This window comes from Zophobas morio, unplaced genomic scaffold (genome assembly GCF_036711695.1).
Source record: "Zophobas morio isolate AGI-343-1 ecotype UQ-CSIRO unplaced genomic scaffold, CSIRO_AGI_Zmor_V1 ptg000571l, whole genome shotgun sequence".
Classification (NCBI taxonomy): domain Eukaryota; kingdom Metazoa; phylum Arthropoda; class Insecta; order Coleoptera; family Tenebrionidae; genus Zophobas; species Zophobas morio.
Genome location: NW_026972674.1, coordinates 1 through 12,372, shown reverse-complemented (window position 1 = coordinate 12,372; position 12,372 = coordinate 1). Strand labels below are relative to the sequence as shown.

Sequence of the window (12,372 nt, the reverse complement as noted above, 5' to 3'; positions counted from 1 at the left end):
ATATTTCCTTATACAAATTTTCTATTTTAAACATGTTTTGAGTTTCATCTTGTAAAAAAAGTCTACACACCTTAAAACAAAAAGGCAAAAATGTAAGCCCGCCCACCGGCCCTGTCTCAATTGTGACGATTTTTTCATTCGCCTTGAACTAAGAGGGTGTAACTTAATCCGTATTTCTTTGCAAGAAATTATATACATGTTTTTGAGTATCGTATTGTTTAAAGAATACTCTGTATATTAAGAAAAAAATTGTAAAATATAAATAAACGCCGCCCACTCACCCCATCTCAATTGTGATGATTTTTTTCTTAGAAATCTTTATCAGGAAATACGGATTTTATAATTAAGCTCCGCCCCTAGGTCTGAAAACGAATAAAAAATTGGGTGGGGTTTTGTTTTGGTTTTCTTTTTTAATAATACATTTAGTTTTCTTTGTATAACACAATTACTTAAGAACATATTTCACATGGTAATTTCTCGTAGAAAAATAAGGATTTTACAATTAAGCTCCGCCCCTCGGCTTACGACGAATAAAGAAAAATCATCAGAATTGAGATAGGGTGAGTGGGCGGGGCTTATATTTTGACTTTCTATCTTAATATACATGGCCATCTTTTCACAACAAGAAACTTAGAACATGGTTAAAGTGGTACATTTTTGCAGAGAAATAGTAATTTTGCAATTATGAGGCGGAGCCTAAGTACAAAATCGATATTTCCTTACACAAATTTTCTATTTTAAACACATTTTGAGTTTTATCTTGTAAAAAGAACTCTACACACCTTAAAACAAAAAGGCAAAAAGGTAAGCCCGCCCACCCGCCCTGTCTCAATTGAGATGATTTTTTCATTCGCCGTGAACCAAGAGGGTGAAGCTTAACTGCATAATCCTTATTTCTTTACAAGATATTAAAAACATGTTGTTGAGTATCGTGTTGTTCAAAGAATACTCAGTATATTAAGAAAAAAATTCAAACTATAAACCCCGCCCACCCACCCAATCTCAATTGTGATGACTTTTATATTCTTAGAAACTTAAAATCCGTTTAAAATGGTCTGCCAAACTTCATTACTATTTAGATCAGAGCAGGTATGGGTGGGGCTTGATCTTTGGTTTTAATTTTTTCTTAATATACATAGTATACTTTGAACAACACGATACTCAAAAATATATTTTTTATTTCTAGTGGAGAAATATGGATTTTGCAGTTCTTCGTCCCCTCGGCTCACGACGAATAAAAAAGATCATCACAATTGAGACGGGGTGGGTGGGCGGGGCTTATATTTTGCCTTTTTTCTTAATTACGTAGTCGTATTTTTAGAACAAGAAACTTAAAACATGTTTTAATTTTATTGTCAAATAATGCAATTTTGAATTTTTTTTTTTTTGAAGTTCTTAACTTCTTAGGACGTTTAACTTGCATTTCTCAGTTATTTGGAAAACATATTCTCGTTTACTTATTCAAAAGTATATTGCTAGTATGTACTTGTCAAAATAAGCCTCATTTTGGCAAATGACATACATGATAAGAAAGTAACGGGTGGGTGGGCGGGGCTAGTACTTGCTAAGATAAGACTGATTTTGGCAGATAACATACCCCCCAAGAAACTAGAGTAGAAATTTTTCTCCTGAATTTTTTGCTTAATTGAAGAAAAAATGCAAAAAATTCTTAATAGAATATTTAAAGAGATCTTGCAAAAAGGACTTCAGATTCGTAACCATTTCTTTTGGAAATATTCAGCACTTTGATGACTTAGATCTCAAATAAACCTTGAGAGAATCTTCAACATGATTCTGCGCTGTATGTATTTCCAGTTTTTTCTTTAAAAAAAATTAGGAATTCTACTTTTAATTTATAATTAAATTTTTTTCTTTGTTGTTATGTGATGTTAATTCCGCTTGCAGCTCGAGAGTACAGCAAAAACAATATACCTCAATCAACCATTTTAACATTAAATCTCGCCTACGGCTCGGTTTCCAAAAATATTTCGAATTTCAAGCGAACACTAGTCCGAGTCGCAGCCGAGGGCAAAAATTAGTGAAAACAATACATGTCAAAAATTATGCCGTGTTGGTGTGTGAAAACGTGAAAGTTTTAATTTGTTTACATTTGAATGGCATGATTGACACCATAAATAAAAGTTGAATTTCGCTGTAAATTAATAGATTCTACTACTTTTCTACTGCGGTGTCGACAGGTGTATGTAAAGGTCAACTGCGGTGTTGGTGGGTCTTTATCGCGTGAAATGCGTAATGTAGCAGAGATGAACACGTTATTATATCACCAGCATACCTGGTTATTACGAACATGACGCCGAGATTTCGACATGAATCTACGTAACGTACAACTGACACTTCTGTGCTTCCAGCGAACGAACAACTTATTACGGATCCGGGCCTTACTAATCCCATTACGAAAACAAGTCTAGCAACTAGCTCGTCGATAGAAAATCCGAGGGTCCTGTTCCCGGCCCCATTGAAATGCGATGCACGCGTAGTTCGCCTTCTCACGATTGTGCCGTCGAGCGTGATGGCCACTAAACACGCTTTTGTCAATGTTACAACGAAAAACGAAAAGTTCATGCACGGTAATGGAAGCAATAATATAAGCGTGTGGTGGCCGGACGAAAACTATTACCATTACCGGCAACGTTCAAGGTGATTTCAACCACCGAGCGCCGCCATGGCAACGTCTCGGATGAATTCTTCGGCAATTACCGACGCGACGCGACCCTCAACGCTCCGATGGGCCACGCGTGTCGATAAATTATTCCTTCACGTTCACAAATCGACCTTCCACCGAACCATCCGACTTTCAATCCTGCCGGATTCCCACGATCCGGGGCCGAATCGGTTTTGGCGAAACGTCCTCGTCGTGCGCCGCGAATTCGCCCTAATGGGTCCACACCTGCCGCCCAGAGGTCGAGCAATGTCATGGTCAGGGCCGACCGGATCGACATCTGCAACATGCAACTGCACGCGATTAGCGCGGAGTCCCGGACTCCCGGATTTGGGTCGCGGATTCGTCTTCGGCGCTTCGCTTTTCTTTGAGAAAGTCCGGCTCATTCTCGATTCGAGTTGTGCAACGCCGCCGATCTTGACTGGAAAGTAGTGACACGAATACGTGTTTTTAAGTAGGACGTACGCTTCTTGTGGTAAACGTTCGGCGATTGCGTGAAATGAATCGAGTGAGTTTCATCGCCGCAAGGGCCGGGCCGGGCCGCACCGCCGCCTGTGCGAGCGTCGAAGTCTCCGAACAGTCCGTTTACCTGACATGGAGCTGGTGTCGGACTTGGCGAGGTGGTGGTTGGCGGCGATTATGGTGTGTCCGGGTATCCCGTACCCATTCTGGATGATCGCCAGCCGCCCGTGGTTCTGCGCGTTCAAGTCCAAGTCCCAGAATTCCAGGTCTACGTCACCGATGTCCGTGGAGGCCAGGGAATTCGCGGGACTCATGACCAGAGTCGACGACGACGTCACTTCGGAGCTGCTTTCCTCGGGGGCGACTCTCACCGCCGACCATCTGCGTTTCATGGCGACCCCATCAAGAACCCGTGGGGCCAACACGTGTCGCTAATTTATGGAAGGGTAACAACGAAAGTCAAAACTTCGACGGCGACACGACTCACTCGACTAATGTTGCTCTTTGATTGTACTGACGGGCGGGGGGCCGGCATCGTGACGTCACAACAGGTTGTTACCTTGTCTTCGCCCCACCACATTCCACCAGCTCGGCTTACCTGGCGCTCGAGAGCGAGCTCCACTGTCATGGCCATCTACGTTCACTGGCGAGTTTAGATCTATGAGCAATTTTGGCCGAGTCCTTTGTAATCGTGAAAGTACGACGTTGCACAACAGACAGAACGCGGTTACGAAACGGCAACAAGGTAAATAAAACGCCGCTCCCACCCATCGCACCCGAATCGACCCATCAACTAGTATATACAAGGTGGACGCTAAAAGTCACGAGCGACGCACGGATTGGGCCCGATACTACTTCAGCGGCGTTGCCACATCTACCGATTCACTCATTACATAGGAATACTACGATATTTTGATAGTCCTCTATAAAGTTAAAAAAAAATCATTCTTCAAATTTTTTTTCGTCAGTTTTTCGATTTAAAATTTGCCGGATCTTCGATTTATGTTTCATTTCTTCAAATTTTCGATTATTCAATGTTTCGATTTTATAATTTTTCAATTTCTTCAATTTCAAACCTTCGTTTCTTCAATTTTTCGATTTGCAATTTTTCATTACATTCTTCAATGTATTGTTTTTTTTGTTTCTTCAGTTTTTCGAATTGCAATTTTCGAGTTTTGAAGCTGAATTTTTTTTTCAATTTTCTCATTTTTGAATGTTTCGATTTTTAAGTTTTGTAATTTTTCGATTTCAAATATCTCGCGTTTACGATTTATTTTTCATTCCTTCAAAATTTCGATTCTTCTTTTGGTTTTTTATCTTCTTTATTTTTACAATTTCTCTATTCTTCAATGTTCCAACTTTGTAATTTTTAGTTTTCTTCATTTTCAATTTTTCGTTTCTTCAAATTTTCGATTCGCTTTCGGTTTTATTTTCTTTATTTTTATAACTTTTCGATTTTAATGTTCCGATTTTATAATTTTTCCATTTTTTTTTTTGTTTCTTCAGTTTTACGATTTGCAATTTTTCATTTCATCCTTCGAATATTTTGTTTTTTTTCTTGTTTCTTTAGCTTTTCAAATTGCAATTTTCGAGTTTTCAAGTTGATTTTTTTTTCAATTTCCCCACTTGAATTTCTTTATTCTTAGATTTTGTAATTTTTCGATTTAAAATATCTCGGGTTTTTGATTTAATTTTCATTTCTTCAAATTGTCGATTCTTCAGTGTTACAACTTTGTAATTTTTCGCCTTCTTCAATTTCGGTTTGTTCAATTTTTCGATTTGAAATTTTTCATTTCATTCTTCAATTTTTTTTGTTTCTTCAGTTTTTTATCTGTAATTTTCTTGTTTTCAAGTTAAATATTTTTAATTTTCAATTTTCCCAATTTTTTGATTGAAAATTTTCCAGGTTTTCAATTTATTTTTCATTTCTTCAAATTTTCGATTCTTCATTGTTACAACTTTATAATTTTTCGTTTTCTTCAATTTCGGTTTATTCAAGTTTTCGATTTGCAATTTTTCAATTCTTCAAATTCTTCTTTCGGCTTTATTTTCTTTAATTTTATAATTTTTCGATTCTTCAATGTTCCGATTTTATAATTTTTCGATTTGTAATTTTTCATTACATTCTTCAATGTATTGTTTTTTTTTTGTTTCTTCAGTTTTTCGAATTGCAATTTTCGAGTTTTCAAGTTTAATTTTTTTTTCAATTTTCCCGCTTTTGAATGTTTCGATTTTTAAGTTTTGTAATTTTTCGATTTCAAATATATCGGGTTTTCGATTTATTTTTCATTTCTTCAAAATTTCGATTCTTCTTTCGGTTTTTTATCTTCCTATTTTTACAATTTTTCGATTCTTCAATGTTCCAACTTCATAATTTTTAGCTTTCTTATTTTCAATTTTTCGTTTCTTCAGTTTTTCGATTTGCAATTTTTCATTTCTTCGAAATTTCGATTCGCTTTCGGTTTTATTCTATATTTTTATAATTTTTCGATTCTTCAATGTTCCAATTTTATAATTTTTCGATTTTTCAATTTATTTTTCATTTCTCCAAATTTTCGATTCTTCAATTTTCCGATTTTATAGCTTTTTGTTTTTTTTCAATTTTTCACATTTTCAATTTTTCGATATGGAATTTTTCATTTCATTCTTCAATTATTTTGGTTTTTTTTGTTTCAGTTTTTCGAATTGCAATTTTCGAGTTTTCAAGTTGAATTTTTTTTCAATTTTCCCACTTTTGAATTTTTCCAATTTTAAGTTTTGTGATTTTTCGATTTCAAATATCTCGGGTTTTCGATTTATTTTTCATTTCTTCAAAATTTCGACTCTTTCGGTTATTTATCTTCTTTACTTTTACAATTTTTCGATTCTTCAATGTTACAACTTTATAATTTTTAGAGTTCTTCAGTTTCAATTTTTCGTTTCTTCAATTTTTCGATTTACAATTTTTCATTTCTTCAAAATTTCGATTCGCTTTCGGTTTTATTTTCTTTATTTTTATAATTTTTCGATTCTTCAATGTTCCGATTTTATAATTTTTAGATTTCTTCACATTTTCGATTCTTCAATTTTCCGATTTTATAACTTTTTGTTTTTTTCATTTCACTCTTCGATTGTTTTGGTTTTTTGTTTCTTCAGTTTTTCGAATTGCAATTTTCGAGTTTTCAAGTTAAATTTTTTTTCCAATTTTCCCACTTGAATTGTTTGATTTTTGGATTTTGTAATTTTTCGATTTAAAATATCTCGGGTTTTCAATTTAATTTTCATTTCTTCAAAATGTCGATTCTTCTTTTGGTTTATTTTCTTTATTTTTACAATTTTTCCATTCTTCAATGTTCCAATTTTATAACCTTTCGTTTTCTTCAATTTCAATCCTTTGTTTCTTCAATTTTCGATTTGCAATTTTTCCTTTCATTCTTCAATTGTTATTTGTTTCTTCAGTTTTTCATTTGTAATTTTCTTGTTTTCAAGTTAATTTTTTTTAATTTTCAATTTTCCAAATTTTTTGATTTAAAATTTCTCGGGCTTTCAATTTATTTTTCATTTCTTCAAATTTTCGATTCTTCAATTATCCGATTAAATCGTTTTCAATTTCAATTTTTCGATTCGCAAATTTCATTTCATTCTTCAATTATTTTGATTTTTGTTTCTTCAGTTTTTCGATTTGCAATTTGGGAGTTTTCAAGTTTAAATTTTTTGATTTCCAATTTTTCCAATTTTTAGATTTTGCAAATTTTCGGGTTTTCAATTTATTTTTCATTTCTTCAAATTTTCGATTCTTCGATTTTCTGATTTTATAATTTTTTGTTTGTTTCATTTTCAATTTTTTCAATTTTTCGATTTGCAATTTTTCATTTCATTCTTCAATTATTTTGTTTTTTTTGTTTCTTCTTTTGTTCTTTTTAGTTTGCAACTTTCGAGTTTTCAAGTATACATTTTTTAATTTCCCAATTTTCCCACTTATGAATTTTTCAATTCTTCACTTTTCCGAATTATAATTTTTTGTTTTATCAATTCCAATTTTTTTGTTCTTTCAATTTTATGGTATGTAATTCTTTGAATTTCCATATTTTCATTTTTTCGATTTTCCAACTTTCAGATATTTCAATTTGTCGATTTGGCAATTTTTCGACTTGCGATTTCACAAGTTTTCAAATTTTCAATGTCAATTTTCCATTTCTTTATTTTTTCGTTTCGGTTTTTTATTTTCTTTATTTTTACAACTTTTCGATTCTTCAATGTTCAGATTTTATTTTCGTTTCGTTTAATTTCAATCCACTGTTTTTTCAATTTTTTGTTTTTGGTTTCTTCAGTTTATCGATTTGCAATTTTCTAGTCTTCAAGTTTAAACTTTTTAGATTTTCAATTTTACCAATTTTTAGATTTGGCATTTTTCGATTTAAAATTTCTTCAAATTTTCAATTCTTCAATGTTCCCATTTCATCATTTTTCGGTTTCTTCAATTTAAATTTTTCGTTTCCAAAATTTTGCAATTTGCAATTTTTCAAGTTTAAAATTTTTAGTTTCTCAATTTTCCCACTTTTCAATTTCTCTATTTAGAATTTCTGAGTTTTCAATTTATTTTTCATTTCTTCAAATTTTCAAATCTTCAATGTTACGATTTTATAATTTTTCGTTTTCTTCAATTTCAATTTTTCATTTCATTCTTCAATTTTTTGTTTTTTTTTACTCCAGTTTTTCGATTAGCAATTTCCGAGTTTTCAAGTTTAGATTTTTTAGATTTTCAATTTTCCCAATTCAAAGATTTAAAATTTCTCGCGTTTTCAATTTATTTTTCATTTCTTGGAATTTTCAATTCTCCGATTTTCGGAATTTATAACGTTTTATTATTTTATTCAATTTTTTTCAAATTTTCATTTCTTCAATTTTCGATTTTCCAACTTTCGGATATTCAATTTTTCTAGTTGCGACTTCACGAATTTTCAATTATTCATTTCTTTATTTTTTCGTCTCGGTGGTTGATTTTTATTATTTTTTAAAATTTTTCTTTTTTTCAAAGTTCTGATTTTATAATTTTCCTTTTTTCACTGAAATTTTTGATTTTTAAATTTTGCAATTTTTCGATTCTTCGTTTCTTCAATTTTTGGATTTTTCGACTTGCGATTTCATGAGTTTTGAATTTTAAATTTTTTAATTCTTCATTTGTTCAATTTTTGGTTCCGGTTTTGATTTTCTTTTTTTTCAATTTTTCGGTTTTTCAGTTTCTAGATTTTTATATTTTTCAGTTTTTCTATGTTACAATTTTTGGGTTTTCCAGTTTTTCAATTCGATTCGTGTTTCTTCTCTCCAAATTCTCGGTTTATTCATTCATTTTGTTCTTTTTAACTTTCTGGATTTTTAGTTTTTGAATGTTTTCCGATCTATTAGTTTTTCAATTTTTGAATTTCTCGAATGAAAAATAAAAGGAAAAATTGCAAAAAAAAAACGAAAAATATAAAATGAAAACTTTGAAAAAGCTAAACACTGGAAATCAAAAACTTGAAAAACTGAAGAAACGAAAATTGAAAAATCGAAATATTAAAAATTGAGAAACTGAAAAATTAACTGAAAAAACGAAAAAGTACGTAAATAAATACAGATTTTTCGAAAAATTATAAGAATTTAAGTCGTTCTTGATTTCACTGAATACAATAAATTTGTATTTTTTTTTTTGACTCACCTTGAATAAGTAATAAAATCTGTGAGTGCATTAATAAACCACAATTATAATGTCATAATATTTTGCAAATTTCAGAGAGGATTTATTTGGCAAAATTTCGAGATGACGTCAGTTGCGTTCTGCCACCCTCGCACGTCTTCTCTTTTAGGGCGGTCGTTCTGTCCTTACCATTCCAGAGATTCCTGAACATCACAATTTTTATTTGAAACGAGGACCTATTTTTCCGTACTCTAGGGGTCATGGAACGTCGAAATTAACGAAATTATTTACTCCTAATATATATATTAAAACCCAGTATTTTTCGATCGGACAAAGCTCTGCACGATTTGGCGTACCAAAAGTTTTTCGCTAGCTTTACTAATTTAATTGAAGTGAAAACAAAGCCATCCGGCAACGCTGGTCCAGCACGCCACAAGCGCCAAAACGAAGCCCCCCCAAGCCCCCATTTCTCAGTTTTACTCTTTCATTTGCCCCCGCCACTTCCGCCAGCAGTGAAGCATATCAAACTTAAATATTATCTCTCGTCTTAACCTTGCCTGGTCGAGGTTCTTCGAGTTTTCGGCGACTTCCGGCTCGCGTTCTAATCCACTCTTATTTCGTCCCAGCACTTCATTATTTCCATGGCCCGTTGGTCGTGGTTCTGGCGGTTTGTCCAAAAACGCAAAGACAAAACCCAAAGACCTGTCCCGAATATGGGATCAATTAACGCGTCGGGTTTGATGGCACGACTCAGCCTTGGCCCAGTGAGCACGAGGGTAACAACCCCGAAGGTAAACAAGAGGTGGTGCGTTCGCTTTCACTCGGCCAACGAAAAATCGCGTACCGTAGTCTCGGTGCGAAACAAAACAGATTTTGTTTTCGTTACAGAATTTCAATCAAAACAACTTCATTAAAAATTCCTAACCAGGTGTGAACGTTCTCTTAATAATTCGCATTTTAATTGGACTGAAAAGTGGGAATATTTATTTCAAGGTCTGTGGAGCATTCATTAACCTTTAAAGGTTACTAACTAAAAGTGGACGAGTCAACGTCGGTCCACCAGGTCGAGAGGCGTCAACATCGCCTTACCAACCCCGGCGTCTTGATTATTCCGAACCGGATTTGCGTGTTCACACCTGGATTTGCACACAATCGAAATTTTACTTTTTCGGTTGGCAAAAGTGACTTGTTCTGGTGCGGTACCGCTTCCGAATAAATTTGCACTGTGACGCCGGTACCATTTAAATGTGTACGTTGTAACAATGTTATCAAATGCGCGTTCTAACTATGTTTCTGGATTTGCAATTTAAAATCAAGTGCAACGACGGGGTCTAACTTTGCCTCAAGGATAATGGTTATGTTATGACATGCCCGTGCATACAAATTTTTTTCGCCGATTACAACTGTTGCAAGTCGTTCGTTCGTTCGTTCGGATCATCTTTAATGGATTCTTCACGGACAATAGAAAGCCTACGTACGTGCCGTAAACCTTGAAAAAGTTCTACAACCTACACTTTTCTGCTACTTAAAATATATAAAGATAAGAAAATTTATAGCTGGAATGACAAAATTATTACACCGGTCACAGTTTTATGGCGCGACTGGACGTACAATCGCACGCAAATGTTTTGAGCCTATGGGCGGATCGTTTTTGCCTGCCCTCACCGAAGAAAGCGGTCCAAATCCTTCAAGGGCAGAATTTGTAGGTAGGCTCAAACTACAACGAAATTTACATTTGGTAAGAAGTATTTATGGCTCACACCAGTTCTCTCAAATTTGTCGGAGAAGATTCAGCAGGTAGTTGTTCCCTTAAAATAATGGTCACTTTCGTTCGTGAGTAACGATGGTCCGGACAGGAATTATTTTGCTTTCTAACATCTTTCGACCGTATTTTCCGTATACAAAATTTCATCACTTTTTCTAATAAAATACTCTTAAATGTTCATAATAAATAAATAAAAAACGATATTGTCGAGTGTCCCCTCTAAAAAATTTATGACGTCACCTCAAAATTTTGCAGAATAAATCCTGCCTTAAATGTATAAAATATGATGAGTTTTTATACTAGTGATTTATCACTGCATTAATATTTTTTAGATTTGGTTATACAGGGTGTCTCATAAAAGTTAATGACTGAGTCAATTTATTTTATTGAAGAAATCAAGAATAGCAAAATTGAATACTTTGAAATATTGTAGATGTTTTGAAGTTTTTGTAAGCATGGTAACTTTTTCGAAAATTTGATTAATATGCGCAAAATCAAAAATCGGAAAAAATGAAATTCACAAATGCAAAAAACAGAATATCGAAAAATACGAATCGTAAAAATCAAAAAAATAAAATGGCTAATTAAAAAATCGAAAATTCAATGAATCAAATACCTAGGTCGATCGAAAAGTGGAAATTCGCAAACCTCAAAAATCGAAAATTCAAAAATTGAAAAACGGGAAAACCAAAAAATCGAAAAGTAATATTGAAACTTAAAAAAATCAAAAACAAAAATAAAAAAAATCGGAAATTAAAATAATCAATATATATGAAGTAGAAAAAATTGCAAAGCCTAAAAACTGAAACGAACAGAAAAATCGAAAAAGCAAAAAATTGGAAAAACAAAAATTCGAAAAATCTAAAATCGAAAAAGTGGAAAATCGAAAATCTGAATAAAGAAACTTGGAAATTCTGAAAATTGGAAAATCGAAAACCAAAAAATCGGGAAGTAACAAAATTGAAGTCTAACAGTTGAGAATAGAAAAACTGAAAAACAGAAAATTATAAAAATCGACAATGGACAAATTGAAAATCGCAAAATTTAAATTGAAAAATTGATCACGGCAAAATCGATGAATTGAAAAATCGAAAATTCGACTACTCAAATTTTCCAAAAATCTAAAAATCATAAAACTGAAAAATCCAAAATTCTAATGATCGAAAGTCTGAAAACTGAAAATCGAAAATTCTGAAAAGCGGAAAATAGAATATCGAAAAATTTAAAAGAAAGAAAATTGAAGTCTAAAAACCGAAGAATGGAAAAATTAAAAATCAAAAATTCGAAAAATCAAAACCGAAAAATTCAAAGATTTAAAAAGAAAACCGAAAAATCAAAAATCTGAAAATTGAAACTCGAAAATTTGGAAAATCGAAAAGTAAAAAAATTGAAGTCTAAAAGCTGAAAAATGGAAAACTGAAAAATCGAAAATCCGAAAATCAAATATCGAAAAATCGAAAAGCCGAAAAATCGAAAATTTGATAAATCAGATATGCGAAAAACAGAAAATCTGAAAATACAAAACTGGATAATCAAAAATCTAAAAATGGAAAAACCGAAAATCGAAAATTCAATGAATCTAATACGTAGGTCGATCGAAAAACTGGAAATTCACAAATCTGAAAAATCGAAATTTTGCAAGATTGAAAAACCGAGAATTGAAAAATCAAAAAACCGAAAAATGGAAAAATCAAAAATCGAAAAATAGGAAAACCGAAAATTCGAAAATCCATAATATTGAAAACTCTAAAAGTCGACAATTCAAAAATCAAAAAATTGGAAAGTGAAATAATCGAAAAATCGAAAAGT

General features: G+C 32.6%; 1 protein-coding gene across 2 annotated transcripts in view; it reads right to left on the bottom strand.

Moving 5' to 3' along the window:
* Positions 1-3,867, bottom strand: part of LOC135121379 (ecdysone receptor-like) — a 33,135-nt gene extending 29,268 nt beyond the window's left edge. Inside the window, exon 1 of one of the 2 annotated variants that reach the window (XM_064045690.1) lies at positions 3,270-3,867. In XM_064045690.1, coding sequence (XP_063901760.1) covers positions 3,270-3,534 — 265 coding nt within the window. In that variant the 5' untranslated portion in view covers positions 3,535-3,867. The remainder of the gene's footprint in view (positions 1-3,269) is intronic. The other variant, XM_064045691.1, reaches the window with a different exon arrangement.
* Positions 3,868-12,372: the final 8,505 nt, after the last annotated feature.